The sequence below is a fragment of the Wyeomyia smithii genome, chromosome 2 (assembly GCF_029784165.1).
Source record: "Wyeomyia smithii strain HCP4-BCI-WySm-NY-G18 chromosome 2, ASM2978416v1, whole genome shotgun sequence".
NCBI lineage: Eukaryota > Metazoa > Arthropoda > Insecta > Diptera > Culicidae > Wyeomyia > Wyeomyia smithii.
The window spans coordinates 168,647,401-168,672,231 of NC_073695.1; the positions used below are offsets into that span (position 1 = coordinate 168,647,401).

General features: G+C 39.4%; 1 protein-coding gene across 2 annotated transcripts in view; it reads left to right on the forward strand.

The window, feature by feature from the left end:
- The window catches only part of LOC129724209 (somatomedin-B and thrombospondin type-1 domain-containing protein-like), an 84,462-nt gene that overhangs the window by 23,464 nt on the left and 36,167 nt on the right, over window positions 1-24,831 (forward strand). For both annotated transcript variants that reach the window (XM_055678909.1, XM_055678910.1), the window contains one exon: window positions 14,032-14,764. In XM_055678909.1, the coding sequence (XP_055534884.1) occupies window positions 14,509-14,764 (256 nt within the window). In that variant the 5' untranslated portion in view covers window positions 14,032-14,508. The remainder of the gene's footprint in view (window positions 1-14,031; window positions 14,765-24,831) is intronic.

Below are 24,831 nucleotides of genomic sequence, written 5' to 3' on the forward strand. Positions count from 1 at the left end.
AGCGTGCGCCATGTAAAAAATGAGTAGGTACTTTATTTGAATGACACGCGCTTGTTTATTGGAAGTAAATTAAATTAAATATCGTGAAACCTTTTCGTCGCAATCAGCATTCTCAGCAATTTAACCTCACGTATGAGTTCAAATAACCACATCAATTATCACATATCACATCATCAACAATACGAGTTGTAGGTGTAGCATAGAAGTAACATATATATTCTAATACTTCTGGAACTGCTGCTGCTTCAAGTGAGCCTATAATGTCGATCGAAGAGCCAAATTATTTCCAACAATTATAAACAGGTTAACATAAATATATTGGAAATTGAAAGTATAGAAAACGGCAATAACTTATTTGATTTACTATCTATAATAACTTTGCATTTTGTTCTACGCTACTTTGTTATTTTTGTAATTTTGATTCTAATTGGAATGTCACAAACATAATTGCTCTATCTGCTCTATCTCATAAGCGTACGCTAAGGGGAGGTGTTGTTGTAGTTGATAAACCTCCCCGATAACGTTGCTGTATCATTTGCATCTTTTATATACTTCGGTCTCACTTCTGTACAATAATACATCAAAACTGAATGAAAAATTGAACACGCTGTTACAACGAAAAATAAATCTAGTGATGGGTTTCAGCAAATATTGCATACCAACAACCATCTTTTTGTGTATCTTCGGGAGAAACCCAGCACCCAGCAAAAAAGCAATCAACGTATACAGGATGGATAAAGCCAAATATTTTGTTCAATTCTGGATTCATTAGCATAAATATCTAAGCAAACATAAATCAATATTGTGTATGAAAATTCGATGTCCAACGTTGGCGATGGTTCGCATAAATTTGTAATTTGAGTGACGATTTTCTAGGCCATCTGAAACACAAGCTTATTCCAATTTAGAGCTATACACAACATGTTGAGCGATCAATCAACATATTATTCAAACAGCCCTTTTATCAGCTGATTTAATTTATTCAAACAATGATGTAATTCACAAATTAATCTTTCAAAAGGTTTAATGGGAAAACGAAATATTTCTTTTTTGTTTTATCATCCCTCATTATACACGATATTCCTATAATATGCTCAATACTTGATAAATACATTCCAACCCGTTATAAAATAGAGATAGCAAAAGCCTAATCAACAACGTATGATGATTACGAATGTCTGTGGATTTTTCCATTATCTTTTTAAAAGAATCGAAAGCAGCAATTTGCAAATCGTAAAGTTATTTTGAATTCAAATCAGAAAGCGAGAGTTACACTCTATGATCACGAAAGTTTTACGATTATTTTAGCGAACATGAAAAAAGTATCCATATCCAAGATGATGGCGACTATATAACCTTCAATGATCAACAGCTATTTACAGCTACATACGACTACTATATATAGTATATATTTAGTGAATTCTTCGCTCAGGCTCGGATAACACTTTTCAGTGCGATGAAAACTCTCTCACAGCTCCTGCTTTCAGAAATGAATTGTGTGTGACTGAAGTTTTCATTATCAATGAGTTTTGTTATGTTTCATTTTATTAACTGAAAGTGCAATATATCTGAAGTACATGATCAAGTAATAAACCATGTGTATATTTTCGAGATAGCTTTGAGTCCGACAGGTGTATAATAACAGTCTCTAATTGTATGCGCATTTTTCTCGAACAAAATCGTACATCTTCAAATTAAAGAATTCACCTCACGAACGACAGCATATCTCGATACTTCGCCAGTAACTGGCTTCCTCAAACAAACCATTCATCAATCGCGAATCCATTTATGGTTGCATGTGATTAGCAATTTGCGTTGGTTTCAATCCCTTGTCAAAAATTTTGATAAATCGTCTTCCCACAAAAGCTTTACACCGGTACTAGTAGATTCCAGCTGATAAACAGCACTTAAACAGAATTCGAGTGAGACATCTGCTCACGTTTGCAATCCCCCCGTGTGTATAATCAAAGCTCTATCGCTAGCGGTGCCGATCGGGAAGGTGGCATAACAGTCTGAAGATTAATCTAGCACAATTTGTTCATGACCGGGTTACCAGTTTATAGATGTCTGTTCTTGTATACGACGAGACATAGTTATACATAACTTCAGGTAGGAATTCGGTTTCAAATGAATGATAGCATCGAGTGGAATGGATACCAATGACGAATACTATAGCTTCTGTAGCTAATTGATATTGCTGTCTTTTCAATCGATTAAGGGCGCTGCCAAAGAGTTAGGGCAATTTGCTTCACAAACTTAAATCTTTAAATATCGTCGACAATGGCACATTTGGGGTGAGTGCTAGAACTCAGTGCGGCATTTGGTTCCGAGTATTACATGAGATCATTGGAAATTGAGTCTTCTCGTTGTACAATGCTTTGGAAACTGTTCGTTGTTTTTTTTTATCTTTTCATCAATCAAATGAGCAATTTTTCTTTTTAATGTCTCTAATATGTTCTAGGAACACCTTTAAAATTGTTCAGGATGAATATGATAAAAAGCAGCAAACCCGTCGAAACTAGGTAGAGACAGTTTTTCATTTCTTGAATGGTAGCGAGAATCATAAAACTTCAAGCATGTCCAAATCAATGATGTTGCCAAGAGCATCAAAAGCAAAGACAAAGAGATTGAACAGGTTTTCAGTATTATCTTTTGAGGACATTTGTTCAAATCATTTAAGCGATAGAAAAGCTGGAATGATTCTTTTGAGTTATCAAGCACTCTCTATAATTACTACAGATTGGATTGCAATTTTCAACAAACGTTATTAGAAGCTACATATGGTTGTGTCACATAAGCAGTTTCAAATTTGTGTTTGGGATTCAGTTTTGATGAGTATTGAGGCTGCACAACAACTTACAATATTAGTGCGAATCAGTTTTCAGTAATAGTTTTGGAAGCTACAAGCTACGAAGACCTATAACTGCAGCAGTACACACATACATAAACATACAGTCATAGCAGGAAGCTCACTTTTGGAGTAAAGTTAAGGTTTTCCTCGAAAAAAATACCTTTTTCGAGTCATTAAATTTAAATTGTTTATACGATTCACTAACATTTATTTATTACCAGTAAGTTTAAGTAAAATGCAATAATATTTATTGTTTCTTTTGTATTTCTTTAAAACTCTTTACTAAACTAACCCTTCCCGAGAATTTCCCATTTTCTTCTTAATGCAAAAGAAGAAAAATAAACTCAATATTGAAAATTGAGGATAGGCAACGTTTCCATTAATTTTCTACTATCAAACATAGATTAGTAGTAGAATTAATTGGAAAACATTATGCCAATTTCCACTATTAAATTTCATTCTACTAACACGCTCAACATCATTTTGTGACCATAATATATGATTATGATATCAGCATTGTTTCGAAGCGCACGCTATTTTTTTTTTTTAAACACTTCAAAATGGGCGAACTCCAACCCAATTGGTCTAGATTTAATCCTAGCCGACACCGGGAGATTTTCTGAGGCGAAAAATCTCTGGGATCACGCCTTCCATCGCATGAGGAAGTAAAGCCGTTGGCGCCGGCCCGTTAATCAACGGTTCGTGAGTTAGGGTCCTGGGTGGAGTCGCCGGCGGAACTAGACCGACGGTAAATAAGCGAGAGTAAAAAAAATGGGCAAACTGAAAAAAGATTTTGTTTAATTCAACGCAAAACATAGTTCCAAAATCTATAAAAAAGTTTCATTGCCTAAAGTCGAATATCGGTTATGAATGAAATTTTGCGCACGTATTTGACGTAGCAAACTGGGTATTCTCCGCGAGAGGACTTTTTTTTTATTCATACAAAAAAGAGTTAACCCATTCCCCGCCCGTATGGCATCACCTTACATCTGAGCTTTGATTACAGGATATTAACTAAACTGGAAATTTTGAACGAGGTAGCTTCTAAATGGGACACCGCCGCTAATATCTGCTAATGAATCACAACAGTGCACATTAGTTCCGTTTTCATAAATATTGCTTTCCTATTTCTTATTTTTGGATCTCCATACGTAATTACTCTAATGACATACTTTCTACAGCTGTTTAAGGGGTTATATACCTTTTTAGTTTTCAAAAAACCGGAAAAAAAGTTTATTACATTATCTTCAAATACAACATCTTGAGAACATTCCACAAATTTTCATAAAGATCTGAGCAATAGGAAGAAAGTTAGAGCGATTTGCAACGCGCCTCGCCACGACTGCATAAGCTAAACTTGATACTTTACACGCGATTATCTCGGAATAGTTTTTTTCCAGAAAATGACTTTGCCGTGATCCTGATTGCGGGAAAACTACTGAACCGATTTCCTTCATCTTTTCTTTTTTTAATTTTCGTTATAAAATTCGCCGGTCCTTGAACGATCGCTTTTTGAAACATACAGTTACATTTTGCCGCAAAAAATTATTTAATGCAATTTTTTGCGCTCAAAACGTGCATTTTTTGAGAAAAACGTTCCCGTTTGCACTAAAAACAAAATACTCATAAAAGCGATCGCTCAAGGAACCGGCACACTTATAAACTAATGAAATAATATGAGTTTTTTTTATTTCGGTTGATCCGCTGAGTCTCTATCAGGATCACCGCAAGCCTCTGCAAAAAAAAAGCGTTTCGGGAAAACGGCTATTACTCCAGTAGTAATTGGTATATCTCAAAATCAAACGTATTTTCTTGTTGTTGATAAACTGTACTTTCAGAAAAATACCACTTTGATGCAATGAAAATGGTGCTATGCACTTAAAAATAAATTCAAACTTCCCTTATTTTTCTCGACCAAAAAGGTATATAACCCCTTAAAAGTGAAAACTGAGCTCATTTGCAAGCCCCATTGACAATCCTTTCGTAATAAAATACAACAATTGATACCATTGATAGCTGCAGATTACGAAGAAGAGGTGAAAAAATGCCAAATTAATGAAATTTGATTTTTGGCTTTATAACCTATGAGGGAATCTTTCAGCTGGTCTAGAGGTACGGTGCTGCCCTAACAGGCCAGTTGTCGTAGGTTCGAGTCTCGGCTCAGGAGAAACTGTTGGTATCAGTAGGATCGTAGCGCTAGCCCCGCAATTGTCCTGTACACTGAACAGTTGGCTTAAAACTTGATAGCAAAGAGCCAGGACAAAATTTTATTGATTCCAATTGAAACATATACAATTTCACACCGTTAATAATGCACAATACAGAATCGTTTTAAGCCATGTACATTTATACGTTAATTGATATGAACTTAAAGCTTCGAATATAAATATGCATGCAAATTCACAATATACTCATTTACATTGCATGTGAATATAATGCCAATGGTTTCCAATGCTCCATTTATGTGCAATTAAAGTAATGTACATTTTTTCTCCTGTGTAGTGACTCCGCTTGGTGCATTGTATTTTAATATGTATGAAGATTTGTATGAAATAACCTACTTTTTGCAACCTTGAACCACCGTAATGAATATTGTGCGCATCGGCTCTCAACCACACGGCTCTCGCCCTAATTTTGAGCTGTTGTCAAAATCAGCACCACGGGCTTTAGACGAATGGTAGTAAGACACAATGAAGTTATATAGGAAAAACACGTTTTTTCATAAAATAGACTGCGTTTAGTGAAAGTAAGTAATAGAAAGTTAGAATAAATTGTATAGAATGCATTTAATTTGTGTTTTCTTGGTCAATGGCACTTACACTTACACTTCCAAAGATTTACCACAGACAAACGTAACACGTAACACTGAAACCAAGCTCCATCGCCACGGAAAACGATCATTTCAAATTTCCAATCAAATAACAGTCGTCGCTTTGAGGCGCTGTCATGCTAACTCATACATTTTTCGTAGTTCCCAATTTGACACATGCACGTGCGCAGGCGCTGGTGTCGAAATACAAGACGCAGCGCGAACATGAGAGCAGATGGTGCTAGTGTTACTATCGTAAAGTACTTGTATCATTCAAACGATGATTTTATTGAAAACTTGTTCGAAGTGTTATGTCTGTTAGACTGTGGATTTACCTTGCGGTTTATTTATAGTCTGTGAGTTTATGGTCTGACTGTTTAAAATAAAGTTTTCAGGTTGTTTATGAAATGCAGTTTTGTGACGAAAGGTTACGAGGGGGAGCGTGGGGGGTTAAGCCATGCTACGTAGCAAATATTAAACTAAGAAAAAAATTTGGATTTTTTTCTGATTATTTTTTTTTACCACTGTTTGGATGTTTAGGGTTATTTTTATTACTTCCTTGTCTTTTGTTGTTCATTTATTACACAAGGTATGTTTTTGATAGTAAAATTTGCAAAAAAAAATTATGTGGGGAGGAGGGGGTTGTTATAAAGCTACGTAATTATCTAGAGGGGGGTCCCGATTTTGTGACGAAATGCTAGGATGGGGGAGAGGGGTGTCAAAAAAGCCTTAAAAAAGCTACATTTATGGATGTTCCCTTACGAAAATATAAATATTAGGTGGTTTTGGGCTGTTTTCCAAAATCCGGAAGTCGTCATCTTCCGGAATTCAAAATCAAAGGGTCAATTTTAAACTTCTGTGCATCATCCCGAATACGGAACGGCTGTTTTTCAATTGTTTTCCAGAAACCTAAATAAGAAAGGTGTCCAGGGTTGATTTTTTGCTTTTGTACATCATCACGATCATTTAAGCTGTTTCCCGGGAAAACTTGTTGAAATATGTGTTTCATTTATGCGTGACCACTCTCCTCTTAAGTCGAAAGGGGTTTCAAACCAACTCTGAAATCATTCTTGTACTCTAAAATCCTAACTTTCCAATTTTGGTTCTATTTGCTCGATTAGTTCTTGAGTTGTGTCGAAATTTGTGCTTCGTTTGTATGAAAGCCTTCCTTTCCAGGAGAGGGAAAGGGAAGGTTTGCTTGATCAGTTCTTAAGTTGTGTAGACATTTGAATAGCCACCTCCCTCCTTCCTGAGTAGGGAGGAGTGTCGAACCTCCATAAAAACATTTTTCGGTCTTGTCAATATTGGTACCATTTGCTTAATTTGCCCCGTGGACAACTGCCCACATAAATTCTAAAAAATTCCATATGGACCGTGGAAATTACACAGACCCCCCCCCCCACAAAGCTGTTCACGTGGAATGTGGATGGCCCCTTAGATCTCGAGCTATGCAAAAATTTGTGTTTCATTCGTATAGGAACCCTCTCCAGCGATGGAAATAAATCACCTCTAGCGATTTTGAATACATATACAGCAAGCCTAAGATGCGTTGAAACCGTCGTCAGTATGCGAATAACAAAGTGTCGGTGTTGGTGCACTCTCTTTGCTTTCCCGTTTACGATATATTGTATTCCTATTCATTAGTTTTTGTTTTAAGAAGTAAATGTAGTAATGAAGATAGAAAATTATGTAGAAAATATTAACTGAAAATATGACTGTAGAAACTACGGGAAATATAGTTCAGCAGGTGGGACTCGAACCTACAACTTCCAATCTCCGGTCAGATGTCTTTCCGTTACACCACCGCAGAACGTTAAAGACGGTGTTCTGGAATCAAGTTTTGTATCGCTTATCCAATTCTCGCACTTCGTACATTTACTCAGTAGAGACTATTATTTATAGCTGGCTATTATTTCAACACCCAGTGTGAGAGATTGAAACGTGTCAGCGAGTTGCCATCTCTACCAGCAGCAACATCGACGTGCGTCACGAACATTGTTACTTTTCTTCTTTCGACTCTGAGCAAAATCATGCGATATAGGTTGTGGAACAGTACCACCGTCCCCCGTAGTTCAATTGGTCAAAACACCATGCCGGAGACAGGGAGATTGCGGGTTCATGTCCCGTCGGGATGTATCATATTCCCAGTTCGCTTATTTTTCGTTCTCTCTACTTCACATACTGTCTGCTTAATGAAAATCATGCTATTTTTAATTTTTGTTTCAATTCATTAGTGTACACCACAACACGTGGTTCTTAATGTGCACAACTCGGTATATGAAGTTATTCATCTCTGTTACACAGAGCGATTGGATCTTATTATGTTCGTAGTCATATGACTCATGAATAAGATTTTTTGTCAGGAAAAGGAAAAAAAATGACAGTATATGCTCTCCTACTCTCGCTCAACTCAACCGCTGCCGAAGTAGTCCCTTCCCCCACACTTTCCCTCTCACCGCACCACACCACTGCTGCTGCTCAGGCGACATAATATTCTCCTGTTGCTATCCTTTCTTTCCCTAACGACCGGCGTATGGAGCGACAAACACAACGTGCCAATCGCTTCTCAGAGCTGGTGTAGTCTAGTCATGTGTTTGTTTTCTCCCAGAAATCTATGCACCATATCATCATTTCATTATGGGTTGAGAGGATTCAATTTTAGTCGCACTCTGTAAAACTTTATGATGTGTACAAGTTGAGATTTAACGACGATTGCATCACATTCGTTTCGTTTCCTTCACTGACCCTTTTTTCTAGAGGAGGAAGGGGTGTCGAACCACAATTGAAGTATTTCTTGATCTAAAAAACTCGACATGCCAAATGTGGTTCCATTGATTAGTTCTTGAGTTATGCATAAATTGTATAGACCCTCCTCCCCATTTCCAGAGTAGGGAGGGCTGTCATACCATCATTGAAAAAATATGTCCCCACACTTTTCCTAAAAACATGTCAAATTTGGTTCGATTTACTTGATTAGTTCTCGAGTCATGTAAAAATTTGTGTTTCATTTGTATGGGGAACATCCCTTCTACAGGGGTGTTAAACTATCACATAAATATTTTTTCTCCCGTAAACCATAACACGCCCTAATTTGGTTCCATTTGCTTGATTAAATTTCGTGATATACAGATATTTGTGATTCGTTTGTATGGGAGCTCTCCCTTCTATAGCAGGGAGGAGTGTCAAACTATCATCGAAATATTTTTTGCTTTTTGAATCATTCAGAGGTGGGAGGGGTCTCAAACTACCGTAAAATCTTCGTCGGTTCCAATCTATGTGGATCAGACAGACAGACAGAGCTCTAATTTTGTATGTATATCTATATTATACATAGATACAGATAGATCAAAACTTGATGTTTTTCTAAAAATTTTGGTAAAATGTTTAGGATGGAGAAATGTCATACAAATTTATACTTGAAAGTTTTTTTTTTATATACATTCATCCAAATATTTCAGCATGTCAAAATGAAGTATATAAAATATGGGACTTTATGAAAACATGCCGTTTATGTAGGTTATTCGTGCTCTCCAACAACAAGCATAGATGCATTGGAATGTATGATTAATATATTACAATTCATTATTGACAGCAACAAAATTGGATGAATAATTTAGATGTTTCGGCTATGTTTACATCTACGGAGATTTATTTCCAAAGGATGAATAGTTCCAGCTCTGTCCAGCAGCTCCTATCCCAACCTCCACGTGGTGCCGACCGGGATACGAGTAACCTTAGCGGAGATCGGGTAACCAACCCCCGGTGTAAACGTTGGTCGTATGCTGACTGGGAAGAGGGGACGTACGCGGCTGTTTTCCCATGTTAGGGGCGGCGTACAACAGCGTCTGATCCGGAGCGGGCGGCTGAATCATGAAACGCGGTGTCTCTATCAAAGCTATATCAAAGAGGGCAGCCCCGTCGTGAGACTAGGTATCGCAGCCCTAGTAAGGCAGCATACCGAATATTAAATACTACAAACAATCCAGATATAAATACGGAACAGAATAATCGGCATGGACTTAGACGAACGAAAAAGGACAACGATTATTGGAAGCTCGGTACTTGGAATGTAAGGACTCTACTCGAACCAGCACGTGCAAGTATCCTGGCTAGAGAGCTGCGGAAGGTGAATGTGGAGGTTGCAGCTATCCAAGAAGTGCGGTGGCCGATATCGGGAGAACGCGAATTTCGGGCAGTAGATCCTATTGCGGACATTTCATTTAAGCACCACATCTACTATAGCGGCGGCGTGAAAGCAGAAAGAGGAGTCGGTTTCGTGCTAATTGAAAAACAGATGAAGCGTGTCATTAGATGGAGGCCGATCAGTGACCGTATATGCGTGTTGAGAATTAAGGGCAAATTCTTCAACTACAGCCAAATAAATGTGTACGCACCGACCAACGAGAACCCCGATGACGAAAAGGAGGAGTTCTATGAGCTCCTGGAAAAAACATACAATGAGTGGCCAGGACACGATATAAAGATTGTCATCGGAGATGCAAATGCACAGGTCGGGCAGGAAGACTTCTTCCGCCCCGTAACTGGTAGGGAAAGCTTCCACTCTACTACGAACGACAATGGCCTAAGGCTTGTTAATTTCGCTGCTGCTAGGGGGATGGCTATCTGTAGCACCTATTTTGCACGCCGGAACATACGTAAGAACATCTGAATGCACCCGAATGGAGAGCTTTGCTCTCAAATTGACCACGTTCTGATTGATGGACGGCACTTTTCAGACGTTACAGACGTGAGGTCGTTCAGAGGACCGAACGTTGACTCGGATCACTATCTCGTAGTAGCCAAAATCCGCGCCCGGCTGTCCAACGTGTTGAAATTCAAGGCAACGAGGAGGATGCAGTTGAACATCCAGCGGCTATCAACTGAAGGAGGGGCTGCAGAGTACTCGCAGAAGGTTGATGAAAGGATTGAGGAAAGAGTTGAAGGGAACCTGAATGAACAGTGGAGACACATCCACAGTTCGATCAGTACTACAGCGCGAGAAGTGTTGGGTACAACTGCGGCAGCTGCGTCCAATGAGTGGTTTGACGCTGAGTGCCAGCGAGTGACGGAGAAGAAGAACCGCGCCAAGGGTCACATGTTGGCCACGGCTGTGACTCGTCAGAGCGTGGGTAGATATCGAGATGCTAGAGCCGCTGAAAAGAGACTCCATCGCCGGAAGAAACGACAGCATTGGGAGCGTATTCTTGTGGAGGCGGAAGGTTGCTTCCCCAGACACGATGCGAGGAGCTTCTACAAGAAGGTCAACGGAATCAGGAATCGAAAAGTGTCAGCCCCTGTCATGTGCAACGACCTGATAACCGATAAAACAGAGGTGGCCAGGCGTTGGAAGAAACACTTCAGTGTGCTGTTGAATGGTGAGGGAAACAGTGGAGTCGAAAGGAGCAGGATGACTATTGAAAATGATGGTCAAGCTGTGGAGCCAACATCCATGGACGAGGTGAAGAAAGCAGTGAAAGAGCTGAGAAACTGCAAGGCAGCCGGTAAGGACGGCATTCCCGCCGTACTCTTCGAAGTTGGGAGCGAACAGCTGTATCGTGCCATCCATCGGATCATGGTGAGAGTGTGGTCTGATGAAGAATTGCCCTAGGACTGGTTGGAGGGTCTCATATGCCCGATCTACAATAAAGGTCATCGCCTGGACTGTAGCAATTGTCGGGGCATAACTCTTCTCAATACCGTGTACAAACTTCTCTCCCGCATCCTGTTCCACAGACCGAGGCCGTTGTAGGAGACCTTTGTTGGCGAGTACCAATGCGGTTTTCGAGGGGGACGCTCCACGACGGACCAAATGTTTACCTTGCGACAAATCCTCGAAAAAATTTCGAGAATTCAACTTGCAGACGCACCATCTGTTCATTGACTTCAGGGCATCGTACGATTCAGTTAAGAGAAATAAGTTATGGCAGATTATGCTCGAACATGGCTTCCCAACAAAGCTGATTAGGCTAATACGTGCCACCCTTGAAGGTTCTACATTATGCGTCGGGATAGCCGGTGAGATATCGGACTCTTTCGTGACGTTAGATGGTTTGAAGCAGGGTGACGGGCTGTCGAACTTATTGTTCATAAACTCTGCCAAAACGAAATACATGGTGGCTGACAGAGTGCGTGGTAGTCCGTCGGAGGTTGGGGCTGCGGTGGTGCTAGTAGGGGAAACATTTGAAGTAGTCGACGAATTTATTTACCTGGGAACATTAGTGACATGTGACAACGAGGTTAGCTGTGAGATAAAGAGGCGGATAGCAGCCGCAAACAGGGCCTTTTACGGATTACGTAACCAGTTAAGGTCCCGCAGTCTGCAAATCCGTACTAAACTTGCACTCTATAAAACACTGATTCTTCCGGTGGCTCTCTACGGCCATGAATCATGGACGCTGAAAGAGGCTGATCGGCGAGCTCTTGGTGATTTTGAGCGTAGGATTTTGCGTTCAATCCTTGGCGGCAAACTAGAAAATGGTGTTTGGCGCAGACGCATGAACCATGAAGTGTACCAGGCATACAAATCGGCGGATATAGTCAAGCGGATAAAACACGGCAGGCTTCAGTGGGCTGGGCATGTAGCAAGAATGCCGGATGAGCGTCAAGCGAAGGCTTTATTTAGCAGGAATCCCGATAGAAGTTCTCGACTTCGGGGTAGACCCCGCACTCGTTGGATGTGTGCTGTCGACAAGGATGCACGCAAAATAGGTGTTAGGGGCGATTGGAGGATAGCAGCCCAAGACCGAGGGACATGGCGACGTATTCTGGATTCGGCACTGGATCGATAATCGGTCTGTCGCCTTAAAAGTAAGTAAAGTAAAGTAAAGTAAAGTAAAGTAAAGTAAAGTAAAGTAAAGTAAAGTAAAGTAAGGTTGAATAATTCAAAGGACGGAGGTAACTTTGGACTATGTAAAAGAGTGTTATATTGATCATGTATTTTAATGAATAACTGCTTGTTGCTGAAGAACCACGAATAACCTACAAAATACGCCTTCATAAAAAAATTAAATCTCTCAAACCTAATTTTGAAATATCAAAATATCCAAATAGATGCAACCAATATCTTTATAATTTTGAATCACTGTTAAAATCATAGTACAAGACACAACTCTTGCAGTATGCAGCGGACACGATTGTCGCTGCGCGTGAACGAAAGTCGAACTAATTTGTATACTGGTAATTTGATGATGACGACGGTAAGGTGGCGAAAGGTGACGCATTTTTTTTAATATCGTTACATCGTCGTGCCATCTAATTTCCAATTTCCTTATACGGTGCTGCCATCTAGTTTTCATTTTCAATTATGCACAATAAATCGATTTTGCTAATATCCACAATTTAATGCGCATTTAGGTCATCAGATGGCAGTACTAGCCATTGTAAAGGGGGCGTGGGTAATATGTATGAAAAAACTGAAAGTTAGGTATCTCGTTCTAGTCGTCTTTGCTTTTAGGTAAAAATTTGTCTTAAATTTCTTCATTCTGCGGTTTTTATCAGAAGTTTTAGAATAAAGTTAAGTTTCAACGAACAACAAATTTCAGCCAACGCAAAATGAATTCGATTTTTTTTTCAAATCGCACCCGCAGAATTCCGCATGAAACCACATTATAGTCAGATTATAGGCATTTGAATAGAGTACAATCACATTACATCTTTGCCAGGATGCACAGTATGTATTCTACGTTGGCCATGTCCGTAAAAACGCATAAAAACAGCCCAAATAAATAATAAAATTAAAAATTGAAAAAGAATTATTTCGGTATATTTTTGAAGAGGTGTGCAGAATTGAGCATTTTCAAAATTCATGTTCAAACGAACCATTAATTTTCTTATTTTTTAATAATTACAAAGGAACGTAAAAAGTAAAATTTTTTATGTAGTCTCTAATTCAAACAAGCTTCAACTGACAAGTTTTTCAGTATTACATTCACTTTTCAAACACTCAAAAAAGGTATTTCTGAAGTGAAGTGTTATAATAATGACATTTTTGTCATAAAAAAACCTTCAATTTCTTTGTTTCTCAATACGTTTTACACACGCAAAAAACTGGCAATTCACCACCAAACTGGCGGATAAATGTATTTCTTCTCCGTTACTTAGGATGGGGTACGATCCGGTCTCAGATACCGAACGCAACGCGACTTGCCTTAGTGCACATCGCATGAAGCGTTTGAAGGGCTCGTGTAGCGATGGTATCCACCGTCCTGATGATTCTCACGCAGGCAGGCAGCCCGTGTTGTACCGATTTATGAACCTACCTTTTTCACAGTCCCAGGGAGTGAGAATATAAAAACATGTCACATATTTCATTCGTACGATATAATAAAATACGTTGATTTTCATTTCTACGTTTTATTGCTTTCCATTTCAGGTTTAATGAAATTGGCGCACAGCTGCGGTGGTGCTACAATACGATACACCCGGACGGTGCAGAAATTTCATGATTCATGCTAACGAAATTCCAGTCGCCAGTTCAGAAGGCGCAAAAACGCAGCATGAGAATATAAACCTGGTCGCATTCTAGAGTAAAAGACAGAGAACCCAGAGCCCAGCAATCACTACCAGGCAATCCTCTCGTGCTGCAGCTTCAACCAAATGTGTAGCTTGCGTTTCTAGTGGATGTTTAATTTTGTTGTTTCAGTATTCTGAGTTTTTCCACTACATCTATCGTGACGAATTACGGAAGAAGTGAAAAAGTGTTAATTCTATTCTGATAAAAGGAGATTGTGTCAATCCCTTATTTTTTATTCATATTATTTTTTTGAGTAAGTGCTTTCCGCTGATTTTGGTAAATTAATTCAAAGTTCAGTGTGTGCTAGTGTAAACAGTGAAATTGTGTAATCAAAAAATGAAATCCTCCCGAATGCAAGCGGATTATTGGGCATTTACGACACTACTGTTACTAGCAGTGGCAGTTACGGGAGTCCGCGGAGGATCATGCCGGGAAGCTTCGTTGTGTTGTAATGGCCGCGACTCGTCCTGTGTGGTACAGAAAGCTCCAGTGAATGCGATTATCGAGGATTTAAATGATAAACCGTGCTACTGTGATCATGCCTGCTTGCGGCTCGGGGATTGCTGTGACGATTTCAAAGCACACTGCGGTGGTAAGTACCTGTATGGCCAGATAATAATATGGGATGAACGCGAAACATGCGCTTTAACGAAAGGGGGGCTTTTGGGAGGTATGCGATTTCCGTGAAACCCATTGTTCGCCTTCTTCGTTTTTCAAACCGCAAATTTTGAACACCAATTGTGATAAAAAAGAGGTAACGCACTACAAACTGCGAACATTCCGCAGTTCAATAATATTCTTTTACGACTTTTGGCTATCATTCATGAGCTAGTTATTTAAGCGGTCCAGTTTAATTTCGCTTGAATACTTAATTGGTGCTTTGATACACTAAAACACTGTGCTACCGATGCAATAAATACACAATAACTTTCGCTTATCAAATTTATACACATCACCATATATTCGCCCCTAATGAGAAAACAAGCGCCATTTGAAATATACAGCACCACTCTGATTACCGGACACCAGAACCTAGGAATTAGTTTCACATTTGCCGAGCTAGTTTCGGTCACCTCCATATCTACCATCCGCATGAATTATCCTTATTTTCCCGTTTATTACCACTTCCGTTCACATGAAAAACCATTCCCAATAGTGTGCTACATGATTGGATGGCCACTTTCAGTAACAGGAACCGACACTGAGACGTCAAGAATCACACTTTGTCTCCACCCACAATAGCTAGACTCAGAAGCTCGAGTAGTCGAAATTTGTGTAAATATAAGGCGATCCTTTTCGTGAATGACTCCCGGCTAACCGAACAGGCTGCCATTCATTGTGTGGGGTAACCCATTAATCTGCCAGGCAACCAACAGGCTAAGGAATTTCTAACATTATTCTTCCATCTTGGTTACTTTTGTTGACTAATCTTCCGAAGGATTTCACACACATTTCGAGCAAACAAGGTTTGTCATTCTTTGGTTTGCCTTTTCTTTATTCGGCCAGTCATGGGAAGGTAATTGAAAATCTCAAAGTGTTCGCCAACTGACATTGTAACCATTTATGTGAAGCTCGGAGGTTTAGTGAAATATAATTAAAAATATGGTAAATATAGAACACAGGTAGGCGTGAAGCTACTAGTTCAGGGGTATTCGCTAACCAAATGAATGTTATCCCTAATAAGGACACTCCGTTACAAGTAAATTTGTTACTATTATATAATAAAATTTATATTTATTTACTTCATTTTATGGATTGCCAAGAATAATTAAAAGGGGTTCGATGAAAAACTGGTGAAAACCAGTTAATACGTGAGAGTGTGCACTGCATGCTGTTGCTTTTACTGTTTGCATTTTATGAGTCATTGAAAACATTTGAAGTGTTAATTTGCGGTTGCTTGGTGTTGGGTGTAAAAACTGATCGGCCTGGAAAATCATGAATCTACTTTGAATCGGATGTGAATTACATTTCAGATAAGTTTCCAACTACTTTTATCTTCTATCTATAGTATGAATTTGTACATTGCACCATTGCTATGCGAATCAAATTGACACATTACCATTTAGGCTTCATTGCTTTTTACAGATCGCACATAGGAGTAAATACGTTTAAAACCTGATCAAAAGTGAAAAAATCAAAGTAAATCAACTTTGTATTGTAGTGTTTCATTTTGAAGTGTGATGTATGCTTGATCACTTGACAGCTCATCAACATCAAAAAGTTATGTTTACGGTCTTAACGAGAGGTTTGAACCGAAAGCAATTCAACGGTTTTTTGTGCATGATAATGACGCTTTGATACCGTGCGCTAAAATATAACGTTCCGAAGATAAACAAGTAATTTTTAAATTAAACAACCATGGAGATTTTTAAAGAAGGTTTATTGAACAGAAATGTACATTTAGCATGTATGCTAGTCTCTCCAAATCCCCAGGTGTGTTTGTCAAAATCAATATAATAAAACCCAAAATATTTGTTTTTGAGCATGAGCATGAGCATGATTGACCGCCCGCGGTTGCTACTCCGTTATTGCCAGATCAACTGTAATTACACAGAGAACCAACAGATGATGCTTGGGACCAACATGCATCCTCAATATGTAAAAACTGGTGACCTTAATCTTTGTATTAGGCAATACCAGCGCCGGCCGCATCCGAATGCAGGTCAAAGAAGGAATTTGTATAGGAAAATGTTGACGTGATACTCGCTTATTGGAAGCCGAAAACACCTCTGCACTTCCACGAGAAACCACTGGGATGTTGGAGAAAGGGCAAGGTACACAGCAGGGTTCGTTTTGGTAAACGATGCGCTGTTTTCGAGTGTCGGGTTCTTTAGAACAAGTATCGCGCGAACAGCTTCATTATATCCGCCACGATATTCATAATGCGATTCGAACTTATTCAGTTTGACAATGTAACACCACAACAATATATCGTACGCAAGGATACTGGATCAAATCTTTGATCAAATCGGGACTACTTCAAATGATATGATATCTCCTCGTGAGGTGATCCTCTTTAACCGAAATCAATTGCGCGTTGTTGATCTATCTGTAGATAATTCGACCTCATGAAGGTATCGACGCGGAGTCTCTAGGGGTTCAGTCAACCGGACATTTTCTACCTAACAGATAGACCAACGACGTTTCTCGTATACATTTTGTCTGCTCTAAAAAAACGATTCGATCCCGCGAAAAATACACCTGAAAAACAGAATATAACAATGTTGCGCGCTTATTACGAAAACGAACCATGAGTATATTTCATGCCAAACGTCGCGATCCTCTGCGTACGACGCCCGCGATATAGCCTTTGCTACTCGTAGCCATCAGCTAATTGTCAATCCCGAGAACTTTCGAAGAAACGAATGCACGTCGGCCGACGCGATTCTTTGGAGGGTATACATCGCGTTTTCGTTAATCGCGATATTTATCGACCGGACGAAACCTTCGGTTAAACAGTCACAGTGAGACATGAACAAGTATCTGGGTATAGCCCTCGAAATCACTATATTCTGAAAACGTTCATGTAAGTAAAATTCTCCCGAGCCGGAAACGCGGTTTACATCGAAGCACTATGCACGACCGCTCTATTCCCTCCTACCGATGCATACACTCGGGGACACGACATTTCACGCCGATTCTCTCTTAGTTGATGATGCCGATGTCGATACAAAGCCTTAATAATTTCCATATTGACCAATATATGGTCTTAAGTTTGTTAACAAAATGCCGACCTAGTCATTATTGGAACATAGTATACAAAATATAAACAGCCCAAAAGCTAAAAAAATCAAAAAAGTGAAGCATAAGATTTCATGTACTATACCCCTAGCTTCTACAAACCAGGTGAGAACATGTTTTGCTAATAAAACCCTTCTTGAAGCCTGACTGTGCAAAACCGTGGTAGATGACGGATTCGAGGTATACTATGCGTCATGTTGGCTCATTACTAAGTTGAGCTACTCATTACCTTATAAAAGGTTTGATCATGTTGGAAAGATTAAAAAATGGCAAAGCTTGGTGCATCTAAAGCATTAAGTGCAAACATCAGGTGTAGATGTATTTAATCTGAAAATGTCGAAAAAATTGCTTTTATTAAATTTCTGGTAAAAACCGTTCTGAACACTGATTCTAAAAAAAATTCTGTCTTGTTTTTTCTAGTTGAAAATAACAGTAGCAAAAAATATACAACCAAAACAGTTTTTTGGAACTGGAACTACTTTCCGATTTTAGTTCTGGATTGAACGTAAAACCATTCTACAATTAAAATTTGTTTGAAATTGGATCCTGCAACGCGACCAGCGATCGAAGTAATTGTAAATAATTTAGGTTATTGCCGCCTATTTGTTGCAGTTTATTCACGCGTGGTTGTGAGCTTATTTAGTGGATATCTGCTTCCAAGAATTCAAGGATATAACTCTCAGTCCACTTAGCGCACATTTCCATTTGCGTTTTTTTGCCTTTGTTGGAAATTAATAGACAGAAGAATTTGTTTCTAACTTCTCGCTTTAACTATTTTTCACTCTGGAAACAAACGATTTAATATTCTACACTCATTTTAAAATTGCATTCCCGAGAAGAAGGTAATAGTGAAAAAATACTCAATACACAACCTACTCAAAATAAGGAATAATCGTCTGGGTTACATTTAATATATTTGAAATATTTGAATTATCAACCCAACTCAACTCTGTGTATCCAGTTTGCGTATTGCTAATATTATTTTGTTACGTCTCACAGATCTGATAGTAAGTTACTAAGAGCTCCTGCTCTTACTTTTTCTGTGGAGTGCCTTTTGCAGTTTCTTAGAACCAACTTCGCACCCCACCGAAAAGCCTTTCTATGGCGTTGCTAAAGACACAGAGAAAGAATTTCTACCATCATCAATTTCCATTTCCGGTTTCCTGACGGCAACTAGAAAGACGCGTGCCAGAACTAGCAATGGCACGTCAAAAATTGCATCCAGACTTTCGCCGGTCAATGCTGCGCTACCCCGAGTGCCGACAAAAAAGGATGGAAATGCGTTCTAACGTGCATATCTTGGAACGTTTCCACTTGACGTGAACGTGAGAAATTGTTACAGTCAACTATTTTATTACAAGGATTTTACCTCACGGTCTTGGTCTCCAAAATATCCTGATGTATGCTACCTGGAAATGTGAATTATGCATCGGCATGGTATGAATGCATCAATTCCAGCTCTAAAATTCAAAATTTAATATTTAAGTCAAGATCAGCTTAAACATGATTCTAATATTTGTAATATTATTTCCAATGGGCCGTTGTGACATTTTGAGTAACGACATTCACATCTACGAGAATAAAATTAAATAATTCGGCTTCAAACAGACAGAGTTGACATTGTCTGGAAAAAAGTACGCGATTGTTTCATGCATTGCTGGACAATAATGGCTATCGTTAGAATGCACGCGCCGGACCTGTTTATGTTTCTCCCAGTTTAGCTGCTTTACCGTGCGCACTGACCAATGGCGGTTGGAGTAGAGTTTTGCATAGAAAATATAATTGGAATAAAGTGCTTATGCAAATCGGGCGCATCAATGCAGCGTTTGTCGAAACGTGCCTGCAATGCTAACAAACATGTTCATTGGAGATGCACAGGGATGAATTTAACCCCCCCATTCGGAAATACCATTCACTACCCGGCCGGAAGCGTTGTTACAGCTGCCTCAATTTGTACCTATACTCTATGCAGCGGTAAATTATTTTCAACGTTTTTTCCACGTTTCCGAAATCTATAAGCGGTAATGTAAAATTAGTTTCGTATACAAATGACTCGGAGAATTGAAAAGATTCTTATGCAAACAGCTAGTAGCCTTACCAGACAGAGAAAATTCATTACACACCTCAAAGTTTTTTCAAACATTATAACGTACTAGCTGACCCGGCAAACTTCATCCCGCCTATTTTTGTGTTTAATTCAATAATTTCAACATTCCAAATTCATTGATTTCTTGCGATTTGTTTATATCGTTTGAAATTATTGGTTTTATCGGAATGACAACATCCTCGTCTTTTGCCTTTAGTACATCACCTCTATTTCGGAAATACTCATATTGGGTGGTATTAAGTTATTTTCGTTGTTTTTTAGAAACTGAAAGTGGTCATCTTCGATTTCAAGATGATGTCCAGGGTCAATGCTTGGCTTCTATACATTATTTCGATTACGGAAATATTCATATGTAGTAGTATTCGGCTGTTTCCCGAAAGTTGCCATCTTACAATTCAAAATGGTGTCTGAGGTCAATTTTTAGCTTCATGCATCATTCTGGGTCAAGAAACACCCATAATAGGTGTTATTTAGTCATTTTCGACTGTTTTCCAGAAACCGGAAGTCACCATCTTAGAATTCAAAATGGTGTCTGTGGTCGATTCTAGCTCCTGTGTATCATTCTGGTATCGGAGCATTTCATATTGCATGGAAATCGGCCGTTTTTGGCTGTTTTTCAGAAAGCGGAAGTCGCCATCTTGGATTTCAAAATGGTATTTGGAGACAATTTCTGGCCTCTGAGCGTCATTCTGGTTAAAGAAACACCCCTATTGGGTGGTATTTGGTCATTTTCGGCAGTTTCCCATTCACCGGAAGTCGTCATCTTACAATTCATAATGTTGTCTGAGGTCGATTTGTGGCTTCAGTGCATCATAGCAATCCTGAAAATACCCATATTGAGTGTTATTTAGTCATTTCCCACTGTTGTTTAGGAACCGGAAGTCGCCATATTGGATTTCAAAATGGCATTTGGAGACAATTTCTGGCCTCTGAGCATCATTCTGGTTCTGGTTCTGGTTCTGGTCTCTGAGCGTCATTCTGGTTAAAGAAACACCCATATTGAGTGTTATTTGTTCATTTTCGGCTATTTTCCAGAAACCGGAAGTCGCTATCTTGTATTTCAAAATGACATTTTGTGACAACTTCTGGCCTCTGAGCATCATTCTGGTTAAAGAAACACCCACATTTGGTTGTTTTTGGGTCATTTTCGGCAGTTTTCCAGCCACCAAAAGTTGCCACTTTACAACTCAAAATGTTGTCCGAGGTCGATTTGTGGTTTCAATGCATCATCACGATTTCGGAAATACCCATATTGGGTGGTATTTTGTCATATCTCGCTGTTTTTCAGAAACCGATAGTCGCCATATTGGATTTCAAAATGGTATTCAGAGACAATTTCTGGCCTCTGAGCGTCATTCTGGTTAAAGAAACACCCATATTAGGTGGTACATATTTGGTCATTTTCGTCTTTTATCCAGTCGCCATCTCACAATTCAAAATGTTATCTGAGGTCGATTTGTGGCTTCAGTGCATCATAACAATCCCAAAAATACCCATATTTGGTCATTTGCCACTGTTTTTCAGAAACCGGATGTCACCATCTTGGATTTCAAAATGGCATTTGTAGACAATTTCTAGCCTCTGAGCATCATTCTGGTGGAAAAAACACCCATATTAGGTGGTATTTGGTCATTTTCTGCAGTTTTCCAGTCACCAGAAGTCGCAATTTTACAACTCAAAACGTTGTCTGAGGTCGATTGGTGGTTTCAATGCATCATCACGATTCCGGAAATACCCATAATGGGTGGTCATATCCCGCTGTTTTTCAGAAACCGGAAGTCGCCATCTTGGATTTTAAAATGATATTTGGAGACATTTTCCGGATAGAACCCGAAAGTTTCCATCTTAAATTTAACAATGGCGTCTGGAGTCGAAAATTTTTCTTGCTCTCAGAAACCTCAATATATCAAATTTGGTTCCATTTGCTTGATTATTTCTCAAGATGTGCAGAAATTTGTGTGGAACCCCTCCTTTCAGAAGAGATGTGCATGAATTTGTGTTTCATTTGTATGGGACCACTCCCTTCCAGGAGAGGGAGGGGTTTTAAACTATCTTAGTCACCTTTCTCGGCCCCTAAAACCCCTATATACAAAATTTCACGTGGATCGGTTCAGTAGTTTCCAAGCCTATATGGAACAGACAGACAGACAGAGCTGCATTTTAATATGTATAGAAGAAGATAATTCAGGATCGATCGAAGCTTGAGGTAAAAGCAATCCAACAACACTGGGAGAGACCTGTAAGTATCGAATCATTACTGACTCGCAATATATATTCAAGCGAACCTGTTTAAGAGCATTTTCAACCAGAATGAAGTTTCCAATCGCTTTATTTAAATGAAACTTTGTACACGCTGACGTTGGCTTTGGGAACTTAAAAGTTACCACGGATGGTAAAATCTTTTAGACTCAAAATACAAAACACAAGCGCAAAGTTTTGTGATGTTGCTCTTGAAGAATATGAACAGTAAATAGGAGAATGGAGCAGTATCCTAAAAATACTATAGCTTTATTCCGATTGCAAGAACAAGTGGAGTAGTAGAGCCGTTTTCAATCCTGGAAATTCCAAGCACTATAATGAATGCTATATGACGACGTTATGAAAAAGCGTTGTTGTCATTTAGAGGTCTCTAGCCATCAACCTGATTCCTAAAGTACGCATATTAGGTAGTGTTTGCAGCCTTGCAGTCCACCTAGGGACCTCTACGTCTTGTCCCAAACGGACTGGTCAGGACCATCTTTTCAGAGCTGTAGAGGATTACCGGTCTAATCAGTATTTTGTAGATAATCAACTTGTTGGGGCGACGAATTGTACTCGATCAGAGCGTCCTCCGGAGACCAAAGTATGCGCGATTTCAAGCCGTATCCACAATCTTTATGCAGGTCCGAGCAACAACGTCCACGTCGTCGGCGAAGCCAAACTGTTCAATTGACTTTTGGAATATCGTGCCCGCTTTTCTAATCCCCCCTCCCAGAGGTTTGAAATCAATGATGGATGACGTGTGGGCACGTTGTATTCGCATTCCATACATTCCTGCAGAACCTGCCGAACTGCGAATATCTTATCCATGGTGATGCGGGCACTCCTACAAACTACTTCGTGAATGGTGATAGTCGACGGTAAAGTATTTAGGAAAGTACCTTGTAGGCGGCGTTCAGCAGAGTGATTTTCTTGTAATTGCAACACTCCAGCTTGTCGCCCTTTTTGCAGATGCGACACACAATACCTTCCATCCACTCTTCCGGTAATTGTTTTTCCTCTCAAATCTTGGCAATGATCCTGTGCACGGCTCTTGTGTTTTTCCACCGTGTTTCAGCAGCTGGCTGGGAAGTTGGTACACTCCAGCAGCTTTATTGATTTCAGCCGGCCAATGTTCTCCTATACCTCCAGGAGATCAGGGGTTGGAATCTTGTTGTCTTCTTCTCGTATACCAAGATCAACTACCATACTGTCCTCGCGCTCTTCTGCATCGCCGTTCAGATGCTCATCAAAGTCCTGCTTCCAACTTTTAACCACCTCACACTCGTCCGTAAGAAGGTGTCCAAGCTCCTGCACAGATCGGCTTGCGGCTCGTTACCTATACGAGAGCTGTTCAGCTCGCCGGGGAATGCTTTCTTCTTGTCATTGGGTCTCCACGTTGAAAATGCTATAGTTAAAGAACCGGTTCTTTATCCTCAACTTGGATATCCTCGCGTTCAACGGCTGCCGACCCATCACGCGTAGGCATATCTTGCCTAGTACTATGAAGCCGGTTTCCAGCTAGCTGATGGTGCAACAACTCTGGCAGAAAGTAGCTACCCGGTGCCCGCTTTCCGGTATCTTTTGTCCTGTCCAACAAAGTTCCTGCAGGACTATGACATAGAAGTTGCGTGGATGTACAGTGTCGGACATAAGTTAGGCAACTAGTTTGAGGTATGCAAACCAGACTCAAAAAATATAGATTTAAGCGACACTCATTGCTTTTGGGTTTGGATAATGTTTTTTTATTTACATCTTTTCAGAGAGGTTGCAGTTATTTATTTTAAAATAACATTATGTAAGTACAAAAGAAGTTGAAATACGATGCTTTTTAAAACGACAAAAGATAGGAACTAAAAGATATCAATTAATTATTGCTGATTTTATTAATATTTTGTTGCATATCCTTTATGCTATTGCTGCGCATCGCCGTGAGCCAAGGCTTACTTGTTTTTTATTTCGGATCCTGATGTCAAACAGTCGTTTTCAGAGCAACGTTTGATTACGCAGACCATTCGTGGAGTAGTTTTCCTCTGACGACCGGAACGGGCAGCCGTTTCAACCGTCTCTTTTTCTTTATATCGCTTCAGTATGCAGGACTTGTAATACAAAATAGTTCACTTACTTCTTTGTGGGTACGTCGTTACATTTCTATAGATCACTTTGCTCAATACTTCAGCAAATAATAAAAACTCCTACATTCAACAATATTTGATCAATTCATCAAGTTTGAAAGTAAGGAATCAGTAGTAATTGTCCACGTAATGACCTATATCCCCCACGAGTTTAAGCACTTCATTAATATTTTCGAACAATGCTACCAAGGAACTTTTCACAACGTGATTTTACAAAATGGTGTGTAATTGTTTTTTTATTTTACAAAATGGTGTGTAAACTTGTTGTTAGAGTAACATATGGATTGAATAAATATCTGCAAAATAGATTCTACTTCAAGCAATAACAAAAGTTATCTGTTGTACCACCCAGTTGTTTAACTTATGTTCGACACTGTAGCTCATCATAAATTAACCTGTCGCATCCCGGAAAGCAGAGTGATTTGCAGTTCTACGTGC